General features: G+C 56.0%; 1 protein-coding gene and 1 pseudogene across 1 annotated transcript; both read right to left on the bottom strand.

Annotated features, from left to right (window-relative positions):
* Positions 1-3,504: 3,504 nt before the first annotated feature.
* LOC128918126 (tektin-3-like) lies at positions 3,505-10,132 on the bottom strand. The gene is made up of 7 exons (XM_054222011.1): positions 9,554-10,132; positions 8,931-9,014; positions 8,208-8,278; positions 7,783-7,926; positions 6,701-6,923; positions 5,329-5,483; positions 3,505-3,721 (listed from the first exon to the last, which is right to left on the bottom strand). The coding sequence occupies exons 1-7, from the start codon at positions 10,130-10,132 to the stop codon at positions 3,505-3,507; spliced, it is 1,473 nt and encodes a 490-aa protein (XP_054077986.1).
* A 6,078-nt stretch (positions 10,133-16,210) lies between these two features.
* LOC128918160 (RING finger protein 222-like) lies at positions 16,211-16,875 on the bottom strand (annotated as a pseudogene).
* Between the last annotated feature and the right edge of the window lie 3,457 nt (positions 16,876-20,332).

Here is a 20,332-nt window from a genome sequence, read left to right as displayed (position 1 = left end):
CATTGCCCTTCTCCTCCCGGAGGCGGGGGGGGCCGCTTTCCGCAGCCCATCTCCCCTGGGGACCCGCGGAGAAGGAAGGACGGGCTGCCCTGAGCCCTCTCCCTACAAGACCCCCGTAGGGGGGGTGTCTCCTCGGCTTATCTGCCCTCGACACCCCCAGCAGGGGCTCTCATTGCCCTTCTCCCCCGGGAGCGGGGGGGGTGGGGGGGTCTTTCCGCAGCCCATCTCCCCGCGGAGAAGCAGGGAGGGGCTGCCCTGACCGCTCTCCCTAGAGGACCCTCGCAGCGGGGGGACGGGGGTGCGCTCCCCGCTCCCTCTCCCCTGTGGACCCCCCGGAGGGTCTCTCTGGCCCTTCTCCCCATCGGGAGAGCCCTTCCCTTCCCTTCCCTTCCCTTCCCTTCCCTTCCCTTCCCTTCCCTTCCCTTCCCTTCCCTTCCCCTTCCCCTTCCCCTTCCCTTCCCTTCCCTTCCCTTCCCTTCCCTTCCCTTCCCCTTCCCGGCGGAGCCCGCAGCAGCCGCCCCCCTCCCGGGCCGGGCCGTACTCACGTCGCGGCGGAGCCGAGGGGCGCGGGGCGGCAGCGGCGGAGCGGAGCGGGCGGCGGCGCTGACAAGTTTCCCCTTTAACCGGGGCCACGGCCCCGCTGGCGGCTGCGGGACGGGGAGGGCCCTGCCGCGGCGCCCGGCCGCTCCTCCTGTAAATGCGGCAGCGCCCCGGCCCCGCCAGCACCCACCCCCCCTCCGCCGGCCCCCCCCAGCCGGGAGTCACTCCCTGCCCCATCCCCGTCCCCCGCACACAGGCGCGGCCGATCCCGCTGGCTCAGCGGGGGGATATTTTTATTTTTTTTTGGGGGGGGGGGCACCCCACGGGATGGGTTGCCCCCCTCTTTGCTTCCCCAGCGAGGACCCCCAGCTTCCCCATCGTGGACCCCGCCCCCGCCCCGGGGGGGCTGTGCCGGGAGGCGGCTCTGCCCCGTTCCGCTCTCCGGAGCGGCCGCGGGTGGGGGGCGGGGGCGGGGGGCGCAGCACGGCGGGGTGCGGGGCTGTAGGAAGCCCGGGGTGCCGGAGGCGGCCGGTGGCCGGCGGCTGCAGCCGCGTGTGTTGCTGAGCAGATAAGTGAGTTCTGGTGAGGGCTGGCAGGGCGCTTCCCTCCCCCGGGGATGCTCGGGGAGGGGGACGCGGTCAGCGAGGAGGTGACACGCAGAGGACAGAGAGCTCCGCTGCACCGGGTGGCCCCCCACGCCCCGGCGGAGGCGGTTCGTGTAGCCTCAGCCAGGGGTCCGTGGGGCGGGATTTGGGGAACGGGCTGTGCTGCAGTCGGGGGCAATGTCCCCTCTGGTTTACACGGTGCGGCTGCGGCCAGGAAAGTGACACCTCTGCAATTTGCTCCCGCGATGGGCAATGGGATTCTGGCTCCGGGGGCTGGGGCTTTTTTGAGCGCTTGAAAAAGCCAGATCCTGTGGGACTGAGCAACCTTTCACTAAATGGAGATTTTCCGAAATGCTGGAGGACTTAGGTGCTCGGAGCGGTATATATTTCATTTTTATTTTTTTTTATTTTATTAATATTTCATTAAAGTAATTTAGTCCCTTCTAAACTCCTAATTCTCTTTCTTTCTCTCCCTCCTCTCCTTGGGGGTGGGGGAGAGCATCTATCGTTCATCTCGCCGGCCCAAACCACGATAATAATTCTATAAAAATACAGAGAGAAATAACTCTCTAAATAAGTCTTTCCAGCTGAAGGCCTGGGGGAAGGCTCTCTTTCATAAAAGCAATGAGTTTGGTTTTTTTTCTTTCTGACCGCTGATGCTGTTTTGGGAATTCTCTCTCCCTCAAGCCGGATAATATGCCTTACTTATGCAATATCCTGTTAACATGTTTTGTGGCAAGCTTTGATTTCACCCAAATTCATATCAGACTCCTCCAGGACATTCTCTCATTCTTCTTTTCTTAGGCAACAAGAAGAGGTATGGCCCTTGGATTACTACCCATTCCTGTTCTCCCGTGTGGGTGCCAATGAAGCCACAATGCGTAATCCAAGGGGTCTCGATGATAGGATCATAGAATGGTCTGGGTTGGAAGGGACCTTTAAGATCATCAAGTCCAACCATCAACCTAACACTGCCAAAACCATCACTAAACCATGTCCCTCAGCATCCCATCTAGCCATCTTTTAAGTACCGCCAGGGCTGGTGACTCAAACACTTCCCTGGCAGCCTGTTCCAATGCTTGATAACCCATCAAAGGAGACTTCAGGGCCTTGGGACGGTTGGTAAGGGAATCTGGGAGGCAGGTTATTTTTTCCTCTCCTCCCAGTTGCGGGCAATGACACTGGAAGGAACAGGTGGGACCAGCCTATTAATACGTGGCTCCGTGGCCGGTGTGACCAACACCATTTTGGGTTTTATGGTAATGGGATGGCATACACGGCACCAGGCTTGCTGGTGTCAGATGGGGTTCACCTCTCATAGAATCCAAGACTCACAGAATGCGTTGGGTTGGAAGGGACCTCTAAAGGCCATCTAGTCCAACCCCCCTGCAGTCAGCAGGGACATCTTCAACTGGATCACGTTGCTGAGAGCCTCATGCAGCCTGGCCTTGAATGTCTCCAGGGATGGGGCCTCCACCCCCTCTCTGGGCAACCTGGGCCAGTGTCTCCCCACCCACCTCCAAGGGGGAAGAGGGTCTTTGCTCAGGAGGTAGCGGGGCTCATTGACAGAGCTTTAAACAAGGCTTGAAGGGAGAGGGGGACAATATCGGGCTGTCCCTGTGGGATGAGATGCCAAGGTTGGAGGGACAGGGTGCCAGCGAGGGCCTGTTGCTCTGAGACGCGCTGGTGACGCTGCCTCACACTTGATGTCTTGGAGAGATGAGCCGGGGGCTCCTGAGGTCACAGGAGGCAAGAGGGAAACACCAGTGCAATACCCCAAAGGAATCAAGGGGTGTTCCTGGAAGAAGGTGGTATTTGAAAAGTCATGGCATCAGGTGAAGTCCCCGGGGACTGGAAAAAGGGAAACAATGCACCCATTTTTAAAAAGGGTAGAAAGGAGGGTACGGACCTGTCGGCGTCACCTCTGTGGCTGGGAAGGTCATGGGGCAGATCCTCCTAAAAGCCACGCTAAGGCCCATGGAGGACAGGAGGTGATTTGAGACATGGCTTCACCCTGTGCTTTTTCCACATCAGTCTCCAAAGGAGCAGGACACGACACTTTTTCTCCTAAAATCGCAGACCGAATGGGTAGGAATGAATCCCCGTGGGTGGATTTACTCTTAGTTGCATCCAGGATATTTTCAGTTACTTTCTGGCACACCGTGAAAGAGCAGTGGAAAGAGAAAAACCAAAGGGAAAAAAAAAATACTCCTGCTAGACCATGTGACATGCAAAGCGATAATTTAATTTCTACCCAGGCTTCTATCAGGAAGTGGAAGTTTAATCATGTACTATTTATAACATATAGAGAAAACTGATAACTCTGGCAATGGATGCCGTGGGGTGGGCTGAGCCCAGACTAGATGGGACCCAGCAGCCGCGCGGTGCTGGGAAAGGTCTTGCGCATCCCCATGCACTTCTCCTCGTCGATGAACAGGGAGTTGGCTTTGACGGCCAGGTCGTGCTGCAGGACGGCCTTGGCGCGAACCAGCATTTGCAAGGTGTCCTGGCTGTCTCTCAGCTGCTGCTGAAGAGTCTGCACCGTCCCATGGATGTCACGGACCTCGTTGACAAGGCTGGAAAACAGCAAGGAGCCCTCATTAGAAGTCCCGTCACGTGGGTTGTTTCTAGCATGGCGTTGCTGATGGGCCCCTGGGGCATGGGTTTTCCCCCTTCAGCGTGCTCAGACTCACTCGGACCCCCCCTGTTTGTGGCAGATCCATGGGGAAGCTGAGGGCAGAGCTCCTCGGGGTCTCGGCGCGGAGGCACAGTGAACGTCTGCTCGAAGGCTTCGGCAACGCGCAGCCGCGTCTGCCAGAGCAGGTGGTGCCACCAAGCAGAGGGACGAGCAGCTGTGGTTTCCCGTTCCTGTTTGGTTTTGTGGCTTTCTTGGCTCCCCCTCCTGGATTTCCCCGTGCAAGGGTCCTCCCCACACCCACGGGTGCACACGCAGCGAAAGAGGACAGCTGGGAGAGGCTAAAAGCGAAGGTGAAACAAGTGGAGGATGGAACAAAGGATGGCGTGAGAGATGCTAAACAGGCTCTGGGGCTGGGTTTAAATTGCTTTGAAAAGGCTTCCCAGGGAGCCTCACCCAGCGGGCTGCCAGGAGGAGGTGTGAAGTTCAGGGTGCCTCACAGAGGGCAGCCTGATCCTCCACAGCCCCTCGGGGTGCAATACCAAAGAGCTCCCTCTGTCCTTGACAGGATTTCCAGTGTCCCCAGGGGAGGTGAGGACAGCCCTCACTGCTTCTCCATGTGGTGCACAGAATCCCAGGCTGGCGGGGGTTGGCAGGGACCTCTGGAGATCACCCAGTCCAACCCCCTGCCAGAGCAGGGTCACCCAGAGCAGGTGGCACAGGAACGCCTCCAGGCGGGTTTGGGATGTCTCCAGAGACGGAGACTCCACCACCTCTCGGGGCAGCCTGTGCCAGGGCTCTGCCACCCTCACAGCAAAGAAGTTCCTCCTCGTGTTTAGGTGGAACTCCCTATGGTCAAGTTTGTGCCCGTTACCCCTTGTCCTGTCCCCGGGCACCACTGAAAAGAGCCTGGCCCCATCCTCCTGACACCCCCCCTTTCAGTATTGATAAGCGTTGAGAAGGTCCCCCCTCAGGCGTCTTTTTTCCAGCCTGAAGAGACCCAAATCCCTCAGCCTTTCTTCACAAGAGAGGTGTTCCAGTCCCCTCATCCTCTTGGTAGCCCTTTGGTGTCCCCTCTCCAGCAGTTCCCTGTCCTTCTGGAACCGGGGAGCCCAGCACTGGACACAGCACCTTGCACAGCAGCTGCACCCTTGCGGTTACCCAAAAGGAAGGACCTAAGAGCTCTCAGCATGAGCCTGTTGGAGAGTAAAGGGCTTGTCCTTCAAACCTGAGCCCATCCAGCCACCGGGAAGCAGGCAGGAGAGAAGACGGGGTTGACGCAAGTAGGAAAAATCCAGCCCCTCATGGGGTGGCATCAGGCCGCCCCCGGCCATGGGGTACAGCCTCCGTTGTGGGCGCAGAGCTCTCCCAGCACCCAAAGGCTGGGATACCCGCTCATTGCTTTTGATTATGTCGGTGCACTTCTGGAAGGACTCTTTAGGAAAAAAAAGCAACCCCCCATGATTAATTTTGTCATCCAGCGATGCTCCCGAGTGCTACCACCCGTGAGCCCTCGAGGTCCCCGCCGGCCCCGCGCTCCTGCCTTACCGCAGCTGGGCAGTGTCCCGGCACAGCTCCATGTTTGGCCTCCGAGTGCGCTCGTCCAGCCGGGTCTGAGCCACCTTTAATGGAGGCCCCTGGTCCCTAATGGCCTTTTGGATGGCTTCTATATTCCTCTCCGTCTGGAATATTTCCTGCACTGTCTGGCGTAAGAAAGAAACACATGCATAAATTTAACAAATATATTCTCCAGCGGCAACGGGATTTCCCTTTTCTGCCATCCATCTGCAGAAAAAAACCAAGTTCAATTAGCAGGCCCCGGGCTCAGACTGCTCTCACTCTGCCATAGATGGAGGCACAGATCCAGCAGCCGTTTCTCTGCGGGGAAAAGCCTCTCTTTGCTCTTGCTGTCACATCAGAGGAGGTTTTGGAGCAGTGATGGATCTACTGAATTACCCGCTCCCCAAAATTACTGCTTGCAGGAACTGATCGTCCATCACTAGCAACTAACAGAGGGCAGGTTTTTGGTGGATGCTCGCTGAAGGATGTGGCACCAGCCCGCGATGCTGCAAGCCCAGTTTCTGCTCGGTTAATCTGTGCCGAGCACTTTTCAGGCAGCTTTCCATGAGAGCCAGTGGTGCGAGCCTGCTGCCCATGGCTGATCTCCACTTCATCTGCTTGGCGGAGCAAACACACCGATACCTGTGCAGCAACCACAGAGTGCTGAGACCAAAAACACGTCCTTGGAGGAGCAGCAAAGCTGCAAACCCCACAGCAGACACCCCAGCAGAGTCCCAGTAAAGACCTTCTGCAGGGCAGCCAGCGCCTCTGAAGTAACTAGCGCTGATGCAAGTAGCGCTGGCATTTTCTGCTGGAAATCCCTGTGCTAGCAGGCTGTCAGCTGGGATGAGCAAAGGGCAGTATCCCTTGGGATGAAATTACACTGCCAACTCATCCTGCTCCAAGAAGAAAGTCCCCAAGAAAGCTGGGCAGGGGCTGTTTGCAAGGGCATGTAGCGACAGGACGAGGGGCAATGGTTTCAACTAGAGCAGGGCGGGTTTAGATGAGACATTAGGCAGAAGTTCTTTGCACTGAGGGTGGTGAGACACTGGCCCAGGTGGCCCAGACAGGTGGGGGAGGCCCCATCCCTGGAGACATTCAAGGCCAGGCTGGATGAGGCTCTGAGCAACCTGATCCAGTTGAAGATGTCCCTGCTGACTGCAGGGGGTTGGACTAGGTGGCCTTGAGAGGTCCCTTCACACCCAACACATCCTATGGCTCTATGATTCTAAATGATGCTATAACCAGGTTCTTGTGGTGACCGTTCCTCTGCTGGGGCCAGGTCTGCGTGGAGGGTCGCGCTTTGGAGGTGTCACCGGGAAGTGACAGTGTCACACCAAAAGGGAGGGGTTCAGGCTACCTTGGCCAGGTGGGTCTGAATCTTTCTCTTGGCATCGGCCGTCTCGGCGATGCGGTTGGTGAAGGCGACGTTCACGGCGTTGAACTGCCGCCACATCTGGCTGTCCGTCACCGCCAGCAGGTTCTCGATGTCGTCCCGCAGCTTGGCGGAGGCCGCCCGCTCGCTCTGGGAGCGGAGGATGTTGTTGTTGGTGAACTTGGCCCAGGACTGCGGCACCGAGATCCTGGCGGGGAAAAGGAGAGGCCCCCGGTAAGCTGGATGTGGGCAGGCATGGACCCTGCCAGGGAGCAGTGTGGATTCACTATAGCTTAAATCTACACTTTTAATTGGACTGTATGTCATAGTTTAACCCCAGCCAGCAGCCAGGACCACGCGTGCGCTGGTGCAGTTCTCCCCCTCCCCCCCAGAAGGGAGAAGAGGGAGAAAAGGAGGGGAAAGGGAAAGGGAAAAACTCATGGGTGGAGATAAGGACAGTTTAATAGAACAGTAACAGAAACGAACAATAATAATAATAATAATAATAATAATAATAATAATAATAATGAGAGAAGTCACTCTCACCACCCAGTGAACTGGCACCTTCCCGAGCCCCGACCGCATATTCCCACGCCGCACCAACCCCCATTTATATCCTGAGCATGGCATCTATGGTACGGAATATTCCATTGGCCTTTCCCTTGTTCTGCCTATGCTCCTCCTCACTTCTATGGGAAGGTGAAAAGAGTCCTTGAAAAATATAAACATCGCCTGGCAACAACTAAGACACATCTTTGAAAATATGCATAAACTTAAGGAGCTGTTTCAGCAGAGGTGCTCCGCTGAATTAATTGGCAGGCTGATCTCTCAACCCCTGGTAGAATGTTTAATGAGGTGGGACTGGCTTTCACCCTCTGGATGTTTGGCATCCAACTGTCAGCAGAGGGTTGTGCTCCCTTTCCGGGGAGCGGAGAGAAATGACCGTGCTGAGGGAGGTGTCTCCAGGCCGGATGGATCTGGGTTGGGGACAAGCAGCTCCCTGCCAGGAAGAGGCACCGCGTATCCCGGGGACAGCTTGCTGCTGGGGACCGACAGCGTGCACTCACGTGGCATCGACCTGCTCCACCCCTCGGTAGTAACTGATGCCCTGGGAGGTGTTCATCAGGTGGTGGCACCTGTCGTCGATCCGGTGGGCCACCTGCTTGTTGGCCAGATCCTTCTCCAGATTCTGCTGGGCCACCCGGTTGGACCTTCAACATGCAAACAGCAGCCATCGGTGGGGACGTACGGGTGGAATGGCTTCCTCCCCGTTCCACTCCCCACAGCAGCTCCCGGCCCCCCGCGCAGCTCTGTCCTCCCACGAGCATCACTGCCCGCATGCCATGGAGCCTCCATGGGCTTTACGCCTGCGGGGTGTGGGGAGAGACGGGCTTCTTCTGGGGGTTCACATCTGCTGGGGTTCTGCTGGGGCTCTGCTGTGACCACAAATGCACATCAGCCCTACGACATGAGAGAAGGAGCTCCTCCTTACGTGATCTGGGCTTTGACCTTGTCCAGGAACTGCTGCATCTTCTCCCGGCACGACCTGATGACATCGACCTCCTGGGCAAAGGCAAAAGAGGACCCCATCAGCGTCCATCCTCACTCGTCCTGGTCACACTCCTCCCCTTGGACCTCTCCAACCCTGCACACAGCAAGAACTTGCCTGCTTGTCTTCCTGCCCAAAGCAAACAGGCAGGAAAACTCGCAGCTGAGCCTGCGCCCAGCGCCCTGGAGGGGACAGAAGGGTGCTGTGGCTGCAGCCACGGCCTTTGCGTTCCCTTTCAGGGTGGGTCAATAAGGATTTTTTCACCTTGACCTCAGTGTCAAGCGGTGGTTAGTTCCACTGCACGGACAGGGACACATCCTGGTGTGGACAGGCAGAGCGGTTCCCTGGACCACTACACACCTCCGTCCCCAGATCAGCACCTGCCCTTTTTGCTCCCAAAATGTTTTCCTCCCCAGGAGGAATCCCATCCGTACGGGACAAGAGGAGATGGACTTGACTTCGGTGTAAATGCCCAGGCTGAATTTCTGAGACACATTCAGCTCCACCGGAGGAAGTGTGTTGCTCTCAGCTCACTTGACTTCAGCACAAACCCATTGCCTTTGTGAAGCTCCGGCTGCTGGAGGCAGGTGATCAGTGCTCCAAATCCCATAACTTTGAAATCCGGTAAAAATAGCTTCAACGCATGATCTGAGTTGCCCAACTTACTGTTAAGAGCTGTTCCTCCACGTTGTCATGGACCAGGTCGATGCCCATCCTCTTCTCCCGGTGAAGTAAGCACTCCTGAGCGACCTGTTGGGGACACGCCATCACCGCTGGCTGCAGGGGCAGGGCTCTCTATGGGGATCGTCCCCATCTCCAATAATGTAAGAAAAGAAATTCTAGGTGGGCACGGAGATGACAAGAGTGGGAAAAAAGTGCCCCGGGACAGCTGGTTTTGTCGAAAACAAGCAGCCGAGCTGCAACATCAGCATTAAACCATCATGAGGGAGCAGACGTGTCCCTGGTGCAGCCACAGCTGAAACGGGGGACCTGTGTCAGCTTTGACGCCCACCTCGCCAGAGCCTCGTGGTAAGACACGGGCATTTGTCTCCCAAACCGGGGTTCTGGATGTACCGCTAAGCAAACGCTGCTCTGACGTGCTCAGCCTGTGCTGATAGGGGATCCAGCAGATGGCAAGGGGGGTTTGGTTACTACTAACTTAACTAACGGCCTCAATAAAAGCTTTCTAGACGTTCCGGAGCTGCAGTGAAACTTAATGAGACGTTTGAAGGGCTGCAGATGTTTCAGCAGTAGGCTACAGCTTGCAGCGCGCTGGGACGGGTGCTTACCCGGAGAGGGGCCTCCGCCTCGGCCAAGGCTCTCTCCAGCCTGGTCTTCACCTCTGTGAGCGCGTTGGTCTCCCCGATCACCTCATCTAGCTCATGGCAGAGCTCCGATTTCCAAAACGCGATATCATTGGCGCGCACTCCCAGGTTTTTGGTGCTTTCTACTTGCGTTTTCTTGGTCTGCTGGTATTTGTGGTCAATGATGCGGGAGGTATCGGCTCTCAGGCGCTCCGCGTTCTTCTGGGAGGTCTCCGACTCCCTGTAATTGGTCACGTTGGACTTGTACCAGTCTTCAGGGGTGTAGCGGGTGAAGACGGTGGTTCTGGTGGAAACAGAAGGAAGCTTCTCGCTGTCGGTTATCCCCTGGGAACTCTTGGAAAAGGCAGCCAAAGTTGGTTTGCTGGCAGCCGTTTTGTAGTAGGTGCTGGGCATCCAGGGGAGGCTGTAGCTCTGAGGCAAGGGGCGGTAAGGAAATCGGTTCTTATAGCTTGACGCCATGGTGTGGATGGCAGGGAGAAACCTGGTGGGTATGGCTCTGGGATGGGCGAACTTTGCTGGTAAGGGAGAGCCGACAGACTCCATGCTCCACCGCTGCTATTCGTGTGTCCCGTCCGTGTCCTGCACAGAGGAGGAGAGAGAGGACAACCTCAGCAACCTCCTGCACTTGCCTTACTTCTTACAGCAACACCCGCAACTTCAAACACAAACAGCGACGCACAGAGCGCCCTCACAGCGCCTGAACAGGCCTAAACCCCTTGAAAACAAATCCCTTCTGACAGCATCCCAAACATTTGTATATAAAAGCGTTTGACTTGGTTGTTAGTGTCTAGCATCAGGTCTTGGAATGCGGAGAAAGACAAATCACGGCCATAAGGAGAATGACAGATACCGTGCCTTCCTTTTCCTTAAATCTGTCAATCCAGTCAAACCGGAGTTGCTCCTTCTCTGCTGTTCCTTTGTTTCTTTTGGCTGGCGTATCTGCTGATCTTCTGATACTCCAGAGGTCATTTTCTCTGTAAAAGTTCCATTCCCAGCCCCGAGAGCTGCGTCCCTTTTGGACACACATCTGCTACCAGCCCAGCGCCATTTGTGGGTGGGTGAGGGACTCCATCCTCACCCCCTCTATCTTCCCTTGCCTTAAATGCTGGAGTGAGGAGCCTGCAGGTGAGCTGAGCTTTGCAGGACTATATCCAAATTTGAGCCCCCCACAACCCTATTTCAGCCTCAAAAGAAGGGCCGCCTCTTGCCTTGCAAAGGAGGAAAGGTGTCGATGGCTCACCTGCTGTAAGGTCAGTGTGCATGGGAAGGAGATGGCCCACAGTCTTTTCAGAGCGCTTGGGAAACACCAGCCTTGCAGTAGCCCTAGGAGGAATGGCCACACATGAAGATTTTGCTACCAAGAATTGCATATTGTCCTCTCCAGCTTGAGGCTGTCAATCGATGGTTATCAGCCATATAACGCAGGGGGCCACCAAACACACCTCATCTGAGGACAAACACTCCGGAGGGGTACGTGGTGCTCGGTACGAAGCTCTTGTGAGGTTACAAGTGTCACCCACGGGCAGGAATAAGTCCCTGAATACGGCTGTTGTAGCCAGCCCGACGTGTCCTTCCCCTAACACCGTCCCGTCCCCACTGCTCCCAGCCTGGCTCGGAGCCCCAGGGGAAGACGAGGACACGGGTGTGCTACAGCAAGATCCCTGATGGGAGTGGCTGTGGGACAGGCAGCGGGAAACTCACACCCTCAAATTTAGCAAAAAAAAAAGGTTTCGCAAACACGACCCTCCGAGGCAGTTTGGCAGAACCGAGGACGAAATGTCTGCGCTCAGGTCCAACAAAAACCACCGTGTGTGCCGCTTCCCACAAACCGCTCCCTTCAGCCCTTTTCTCCCGGCTAGGGATAAATGACGGCGCTTTCCCTAGCTCCGTGCCGCTTTATACCTGAGAAACAGCCTTGGGAGGGTGGGAGGCAGCTTCCCTGGCTCCCACCCCCACAAATAAACTCTGCCCTTTCAGACACTGACAGACACACGTTTAGGAAAGGGAGGGAAAACCCCTTGGGAACGGCCCAGGGCTACTTTTCCCTGCATTTCCAGCTGAAATAAATGCCCCTGCATCCCCCTTGGGATAAGCCATCCCAGGGCGACACTTTGTGCCACCCCTGAACACGGACACAACGACAGGAGCCCCCGACCACCTCATCTGGGTACATTTAGAGGACAGAAGAGATATGGAGGGGGATTAGGAGAATGACCTGTTTTTTTCCCTCCCAGTTCAGGGACATACTCACCCTGCAGAGGCTTGGGGGTGTGCGGGGGGGGCTGCTACTCAGTGCTGTGCTGTCAGGTTGGGTGGCAGCACTGCCAGACACTGCAGCATCCCCAGTGCCCTCTGTGTCACAGAACCAGGGCAGCGTTGCCGCTGGCGCAGGGTGCTCAGTAACCGGGTTCTACGCGGGCAGCTCCCTGCAGCCGCTCTGGCAACCTGATGCAGCTGTTGGGCAACGCATTGCTGTGGATGGGCAAGCCGGGGCCAGCCCTGGGCAAGAAAATACCCTCACATGGCATCCTAGATCCTGCCCTGCACAACCTACTGCCCGCCATGGGCAGGTTTTGCAGCCCCTGGGCAACCAGGTGCAGCTTTTGGGCAACTGTTGAGCGGCTTAGTCATATGATTTGGTTTTAGGGAAGTGGAATAATTACTAAATTGGCCAAGAATACAAAAATACAGCATTGTTCACACATGAAGGAAAGTCCTAAAATCCAGAGGCTTCTGAGGTAGAATACAGCCGCAGCTGGCACTCGAAGAATGCAACATCTGTGATTCCCTGTACTAGGTTGTTTGCGAAACTACACGAGGGGTGGAATGGAACCGTGTGGAGTTTTGCAGGACGCAAAAAAGGATTAGACACAGTTAAATTGGGCCTGTTAGAAACTTCTCTACCTTTGCCTCCCTCTAAAACTACCAACATCCGACAGTACCCACTGCCTGCAGCGGCACTTGCAGGAGCAGACGGGGTGGCATCAGATTTAGAAAAAAGAAACATCATTAAGAGCACTCACTCGCCTTATAATTCACCGGTGTGGCCAGTAAAGAAACCAACCGGGCAATGGCGTTTCACAGTAGATTACCGAAAGTTAAACGCCAACACTGCACCCCTGACCGCTGCGGTTCCGAATATCGCGGAAATTGTGACAATGATAAAAGGAGCTGCCCGTCCTTGGATGGCTGCCTTAGATGTAAAAGACAGGTTTTTTATGATTCCCCTCCTTGAGCAGGACAAAGCGCGGTTTGCATTCCCGTGGAAAGGAGCCCAATATATTTTAACCGACTTCCACAAGGATACAAGCATTCCCCCACCATTGCTCCTAATGCCTTAGCTAAAGTGCCATCAGCGATTCCTGTTTCACAGGGATGTACGATATACCAATATATTGATGACATCCTAATAGGGGGAGAGAGCCAAGAAAGTGTACAAGACATGATGCAAAACATCCAAAAAACATTATCGGATTTAGGATTGGAAATTCCAGACGCAAAGTGTCAGGGACGTGCAGAGGAAGTTAAATTCCTGGGGGTCTGGTGGATTAAGGGAGCTGCTTCTGTCCCTCAGGATACCCTGGAAAAAATAGAGCATGGACAGAATCCTTCCAGCACGAAGGAGTTACAGCAAGTTCTGGGAACTTTAAGTTATTGCCGTAAACACATCCCTGGCTTTTCCATCATTGCTCGCCCCCTTTATTGTTTGCTGAAAAAGGGTAGATCCTGGGAGTGGACTGAACAACATACTAATGCACTGGAATTGCTAATAAAGGAGCTAAGGTTATTCCAACAACTTGGCCCCATCCCTCCAACTGACCCTGTCCATGTGGAATGGGGCTTCAGTGAACATGGTTCTCATTGTAACTTGTGGCAGAAGGGACCAGCAGGACCGGAGAGACCATTAGAATTTAGCTCTCACTCCTTCAATGATACTGAGAGCAGATATTCAGACCTTGAGAAGGGTTTACTGTCCCTGGTGCGAGCATTGCAACGAGCAGAGCAGATAAGGAGAGAACAAAGCGTGGTTGTTCGGGGCCCTTTTCGTCTCCTAGATGTGGTCCGTCAAGGGACAGCACCACCAGCCGGCATTGCCCAGAAACCCACAGTTCGAAAGTGGTATGCTTATTTCGAAGGCATTAATGAAATCACGCCAGTCTCTGAAGGCAGTGTTAAAGTATCCAAGCTCCAGAAGGATACAGATGGTGCCCTATTGTTCCAATCCCCACCAAACAGACCATCTCCAATCCAAGAAGCACCTCCTCTGAAAGAAGGCAGTGATCTTACAGGAGCGTGGTTTACTGATGCGTCGTCTCACCGTGAGAACAATAAGTGGAAATACAAAGCCGTAGCACTGGAAGTAGCAACGGGGGAAAGAGCAATTGAAACAGGAGATGGTAGCGTGCAAGTAGGGGAACTCAGAGCTGTCCTACTAGCTGCACGACATGGGGCTACTCACATTTGCACTGACTCATATGCTGTTTTTAAAGGAGCCACTGAATGGATCGAACTCTGGGCAGCCAACGATTGGCAGGTGAACAGAGTCCCAATTTGGGAGACAGATAGTTGGAAGCAACTGTTAGAAAGAGGAGGGCAGAGAGCATTGCACATTGGTTGGGTAAAAGGTCATGATCGTTCGAACTCGATCACTGCTCAGTTCAACCAACAGGTAGATAGCCTCACGCGGCTGCAGCAAATTGACATTGTAGATGATGGTGGGAAAGGGAACGCTTAGTCGAATGGTTACGTGTTAAGCGTGGCCACACAGGCCGTGCTGATGTGTATCAGGAAGGACTAGCCCGGGGGTGGCCTGTATCAGCTGAACTGTGCGAACAAGTAGTAACTGCCTGTTCACAATGTCGCCTACGGCTCAATAAAGATCATCCGAGTAAGGCGCCTCCCTTACCCATTCGGGACAAGAAACCATTGTGGCATTCCTGGCAAATTGATTGTATTGGGCCCTTGAGATCATCAGGTGAGAAAAGAGACATCCTAGTAGGAGTGGAGATTATCTCTGGCCTCACTATGGCCACCAGCTTCAAATCAGCTACCGGGGACAACACAGTGAAAGGCCTACAAGGGTGGTACCGCACCCTTCCCCTTCCTGAGGCAATCCAAAGTGATAACGGTTCACACTTTACCGCTACGGTGGTACAAGATTGGGCCAAAGAAGAAGGCATTTGATGGGTATTTCATACTCCCTATTATCCTCAGGCTGATGGCATTGTTGAACGCACCAATGGATTGGTTATGCGTTTTGCAAAAACTCATGAACCTGGTTGGCATTTGCGATGGGATGATGCCACCTATCAATTCAATAACGGAGTGGAGATGGCTGTCCTAGAATGAAAGCTTTCTGTGTATCTGCCAATATCATCACTCCAAAAGTTCCCAATGAACCAGGAAAATACCTAGGACAATTTCACCCTGGGCAACCTGTGTTAGTGAAAATGCCTCAAATTGGCACAGTACCAATGGTGCTAGCTACTCCCCAAAATCCCCATGCATGGGAAGCCAAAGACTGTTCAGGGAAGATACACCGGATCAGCACCCGGTGGATCTCGCCCCCTTTTTGACCCCGTCGCTCAAAGGAGACCGAGCAGATTCCCTTTTCTTTTGTGTCTTACAGGAACCTTAGATGAACTGTACATGGACAGACGAACTGTTGCCACCTCACAACGACTGAAGAGAGATGTGACTGGTATCTTAGGAACAGGACTGGGAGTCTTAAATAGTATAGATACTTGCAAAGAAACTAGTCACAACTACTAGTGATCTAGACAAGTTAAAACATCCTCTACAGTCCTCTCGATCAGCATTGGGAAATCACCAATGGCTTTTATTGAATATATTGCCTCAGTGGGAAGAAACAGGTGAAAAGGACCATCAGCTGATCACAAATGCACTTGGTACAACCCAAAACAAAGTTTCTTTGGCTCTTAGTTGTATCCAAGCCCAAGTGTGGATGTGTAGGAATGTATCTGAGAGAAAATGGCCGTGTGAGCCAGCCTCCCTACTGTGAGAGATTAGATTAAGGGCAAAACAGGCGGTAGAAGATGGCATTAGTACATGGGAAAAACGGGAACTGAGAAGGCAGAAAACATGTTGTGCTAATGACTAAGCAATTTACTATGCGAATTCTTGTAACCAATCTGATGTGTGAACGAACTGCATGCACAGCGCGTGGACAGTGTAACTGGCTGATCAGAAATAAGCGAGTCACGTGTACGGCTACAACACAGGGTATAAAAGATGATGATCGGTGCTTAATAAACGGCTTCTGTTGATTCACATTGGATCATCTGGAGTCCAGTTATTTCTCCTCAACGGGGTGCAGGAGGAGAAACCCTGCTCTCTGCTAAGACACTAGGGGAACCCACTAGCAGGGTTTGACCAGCCACATTTTAACCAAAAGAGGCAGAAAATGCCAGCGACGACACTGTGAGCACCCGGAGATCTGCGGAAAGGTCTGAAAGTCCATTCAGTCCCTGGCCAGATGAGAGAGAGCTTCACCCGGAGCTGCTTCTGGACTTTCTCATGGGATCTTTTGAGAGAGGTCCCAGCCCTAGCTCTGTCCCAGCATCAGTGACACCTCCAGCATCTGAGCTGATCCCATCCCTGCTACGAGTCCCTCTTCACCAGCAGCAGCCAAGGGAGCACAGCCGCCAGCATGGCCACCGTCAAGATGAGCAGGACGGCGAGGGCGATGGGCGACTGGCAGCATTTCACCCCCAGGGCCGAGCTGGATGACACCGAGCTTCGTGTTTCCGTTCTGCTTCTCCTCCCTAGGGAGCTGCAGTCCGCATCCACCAGTGGCATCCCATGGTCACTGATGACAAAGATGTGGGCTTCCCGCGCCAGCTCTCCTGGGACCCCCTGCGAGTCCATGGGGCTGTTTCCTGTGCTACAGCACCGGTCGAAGCTCTGCACCAGCATCACAAAATGGCTGGGCACCACCAAGGTGTTGCTGGCCTCCAATTTGGTCAGATGGGACAGGGAGGAAGGTGACAGAGGCATCTCCAGGGCCCGGAGGTTGGTGCCTGCCTTGGGCAGCCATAGAGCTGCCTTCTTGCTGAGGAAAGTCACGTAGCGGCAGATGGGCAGATGATGCTGCTCTGGACCTGGCCGTCAAGCTTGGCGGAGAGCAAGCACTTCACCAGGCAGTCGTGGCAGAAGGTGTGCCCGCAGCTGAGCTGGTGGTGAATGGCCTCCAGCGGGTGGAACTTCTCGTAGCACATGGGGCACTCGGCCGGGGGTCCCTCCTTGCTGGACGAGGCCTCAGACATCCCTGCTCTGTCGGCCACAGGCGCTCCCCAGCTGCGAGGAAGAGGCACGATGGGTTAATAAGGTTGAAATGATAAGCATGATCCATCTCTTCATCTCTCCTCCTCCTCCCTGCTCTCTTGCTTTTGCCCTCTTGCCCCTAACAGATGCAGTTGACAGCTACTAGGCATCCTCTCAACAAGACAGGGCATTTTCAGGAGCATTACGCCTCTCAGTGTGGCCCTTGGGGCAAGAGAGAGATGACGGGAGGACCCGAACTCCAGAGCCAGCGGGGGCAACAATCCCCGGCTGCAAAATCACATGCACGAGCCCCTGGATGGATGTGCTCAGCATGTGACACAGATAAAGCAGGTTCAGCTTGTGTCACGAGTGCCTCCGTGCACTGCTGCCAGCTCCAGGTGCACGGGAGGTGGGAACTCCCATCCCACAAAGAAACCTGCCATGGAAAGGGAGATGCTCCCATCCCAGGGGACACAGAGGGGCCAGCGGGAGCAGGGGGAGGCCAGGGCAGTGGGACAGGTGGGAGCACAGGACCCCCCGGGGATGGAGAGGGGGCATGCTGGACCCGGGGCAGGCAGCGAGCACTCACGCCAGGCTCCTTCCAGGCTGCTGGAGGATGTCCCAGGCTGGTGGCCAGGCCACAGCCATCTCCAGGCTGTGCTCCTCACGCCGGAGCATGGTGTGGTCAGCAAGCCCCGGAGCCCAGCGTCTCCTCTTAGTCAGAGCGGGGAGGGCAGAGCCCAGCCATCCCGCCTGGCCCCTGCCCCAGCCTGGGGCGCCAGGGGGAGCGCGGGGCCGCTGGGATCCCCAGACCCGCGTCTGGGCTGGGTCTGAAGCTCTGCCGTGCGTCTCCCAGGGCAGGGAGCATTCATGCGGCGGCTCAAGGAAGGGAGAGGGGAGCGGGAAGAAGGGAGAGAGGAGAGGGGAAAAGGGAGAAGGGAGCGGGAGATGGGTGAAGGGCGGAGGAAGAGAGGAGAGGGGAAAGGGGAGAGGAGAGAGGGGAGAGGCGGGGAGGGATGCTCAGCTCAGCTCCTTTCTCTTAAAACTGGAGCTTCATAAAACCTGCAGGTTTTTCCAGACCTTGCAGCATTGTCAGACCCGACCCAACCTGCACCCCTTTTCTCACGCATGACTGTGCCCATGGGCATCCTCACAGCTGTCTCTGGAGGTTTTGCCATCCCCTCCTTGGCTGACCTCCTCTTCCTTGGGAGCCATCCCCTGCGGCAGGACGGTCACAAGAACACAACAAACCATCCCCTCCCAATCAAAGAGAAGAAAGATGCAGGCTCCTGCTCTGCTTTAAGAGGGATCAGGGACCTGGTCCCCCAAAGTGCTGCAGAAGGAGACCCTGACCCTGGGCACCAGCTCCTCTGTGCCCCCAAAGCCCCCTTACCTGCTGCAGGGCACCAGGGCAGGAGCCCCTCCATGCACTCCACTGCTGTCCCCAGAAGCGGGGCTGGCCGTGCCCCAGCACCGAGCACCAGCTGGGGAGAGGACTGGGACACCTATCTAACACGGAGGTGTTGGCTGCGCGTGTCATGCGGGCGCGTTGCGCAGAAGCTGGAGCAGGGACAGGGCCAGCTCCCGGGGATTGAATGCGGAGGAACTCGTTCCCCGTTTTAAAGGCCTGATATTTGCCTGGTTGGCCAGGGAGGGGGCGAGGAGCCAGTGTCAGGCGTCGGAGGGCAGGGACAGGCAGCACGGTCCTGCCTGCTTTCCCTCATGTGATGGGCACCTGTAGTCGGGCTCATCCCTGAGCTCAAACCCCAATGAAACAGTCGCTAAAGGGGATGTCGGGAGCCCAGAATCCCTCTGTTGCTGCAGAGCAGGGTGACCGGCAGCACCCTGCACCAGGGCTGGGCTCCTGCCAAACAATTCTTGCCTCCAGCCGCCACAGCTCCCTGTTCCTCACCCTGGCCACATCTTCATCCCTACGCCCCCTCCCCTCCTCATCCCCCAAACACTCCTCACTCCAGCCCTGCGCTCCCCGCCCTACACCATCAGACGCTCACCCAAGCACCGGTGTGGCAGCACACAGCCCAGCAAACACACTCCAGCAGGCTCGAGGGCCACTGCTGCCTTGAACCTGCCCTGGAGGGGGTTTCCAGCATCCTTGGGAACTGCAGTCCAGGCAGCGGCAGGAGCCCTGTGGGCTGAGGGCAGGCAGAAGCCCCGTGGGCTGAGGGCAGGCAGAAGCCCCGAGCTTGGCCATCTCAGCAGCCGCAGGTGGCTCATGAGTCACTGTTTGGCCAGGTGCCTGCTGGAAACACACGTGGAGAAGGTTCCCTGTGGCCTTACATGTGTCCCAGGGTGCTGCCCATCCCTCGCTTGACCCCCAGGCGAGAACCCGAGAGGTGTCTCCCCTGCAAAGCCTTGAAAAAACTGCCACGGGGTGGGTCATTCCTCCCACAGTCTCGACTCTTTCCAGCCACCTCTGCCACCCCTCAGCCCGGCCAGTGGCCACGGGGCTGCCAGCCCACACTCAGGCTTGCTGAGCAGCTCCACAGGGATGTGAGGATGAGATTCCCAGAGCAGGCACAGTGACCCCAAGGCGCCCCGCCTGCACGCCTTCCCCAGCTCTGGCTGTGGCAGTGCAGCCACGGGACCTGGATTTGAACCATCAAGGGGCCCCAATGGCCTGGAGGGCCTGGAGTCTCCATCATGGAAAGCCTTCCGGAGAACCCTGACATAGCGGGGAGTCTTGCCTTGGGGCAGAGAGATGCTCCACACAAGCATTCCCAGCCCTGCGGTCCTCCAGCCCCAAGAAGATGCCCGGGGCTCTGCAGGATCTGTGGGGCAGGCAGAAGAGGAGATGCACCTCTGGCACCCAAACCCCAGTGAGATGGGCCCTGGAGGTCCTCTATGGGCAGGAGGGGTGGTTTCGTGCGGCTGGCAGTCGCGGCAGGGCTGCAGGCGTGGGCAGCAGTATCAGTCGCTCGTGGGTGCAGCGGTTGCAGCAGTTACAACATGGGGCTGGTTTCTGGAAGGAGCAGGGGAGGTGCAGCCCCACCGAGCCGTCCCGTGCACTGGGGCAGCTGCCAAAAGAGAGCACCCATGGTGGGAGACATGCCCCGGGGGGGATGTCTCAAGCCGTGAAGGCCTGTCCCTCGCTGGAAGGAGACTCGTAGCATGTCATCACCTTCCACACCCCCTGCTTAAGATCAGGGACCAAGCCACTCCACTCGTTATCCCAGTTTTCTTGGGATGGTCCAGAAATTGAGGCTGAAACCTCTCCAGACAGATCGTGCCGGGGCTGAGGTTGCACAGTCACCCCTGGGGTAGGCATCCCCATCCCCCTCCCTGGCCCCTCCTTGAAGCTGCTGGAGGTGCCAGGGTTGCACCCACCGAGATCTCCATTGCTGAATGAGTGATCTGGGCCAGCGAGAGCAGATTTGGGGCAGCCGAGCATCTCCCCAGCTTCAGTTTGCTCTCTGCCAGCACCAAGGCGGGGTGGAAATT

This window comes from Rissa tridactyla, chromosome 15 (assembly GCF_028500815.1).
Source record: "Rissa tridactyla isolate bRisTri1 chromosome 15, bRisTri1.patW.cur.20221130, whole genome shotgun sequence".
NCBI classification, from domain to species: Eukaryota; Metazoa; Chordata; class Aves; order Charadriiformes; family Laridae; genus Rissa; species Rissa tridactyla.
The sequence above is the reverse complement of the archived record's forward strand: the minus strand, read 5'-3'. Positions and strand labels throughout refer to the sequence as shown.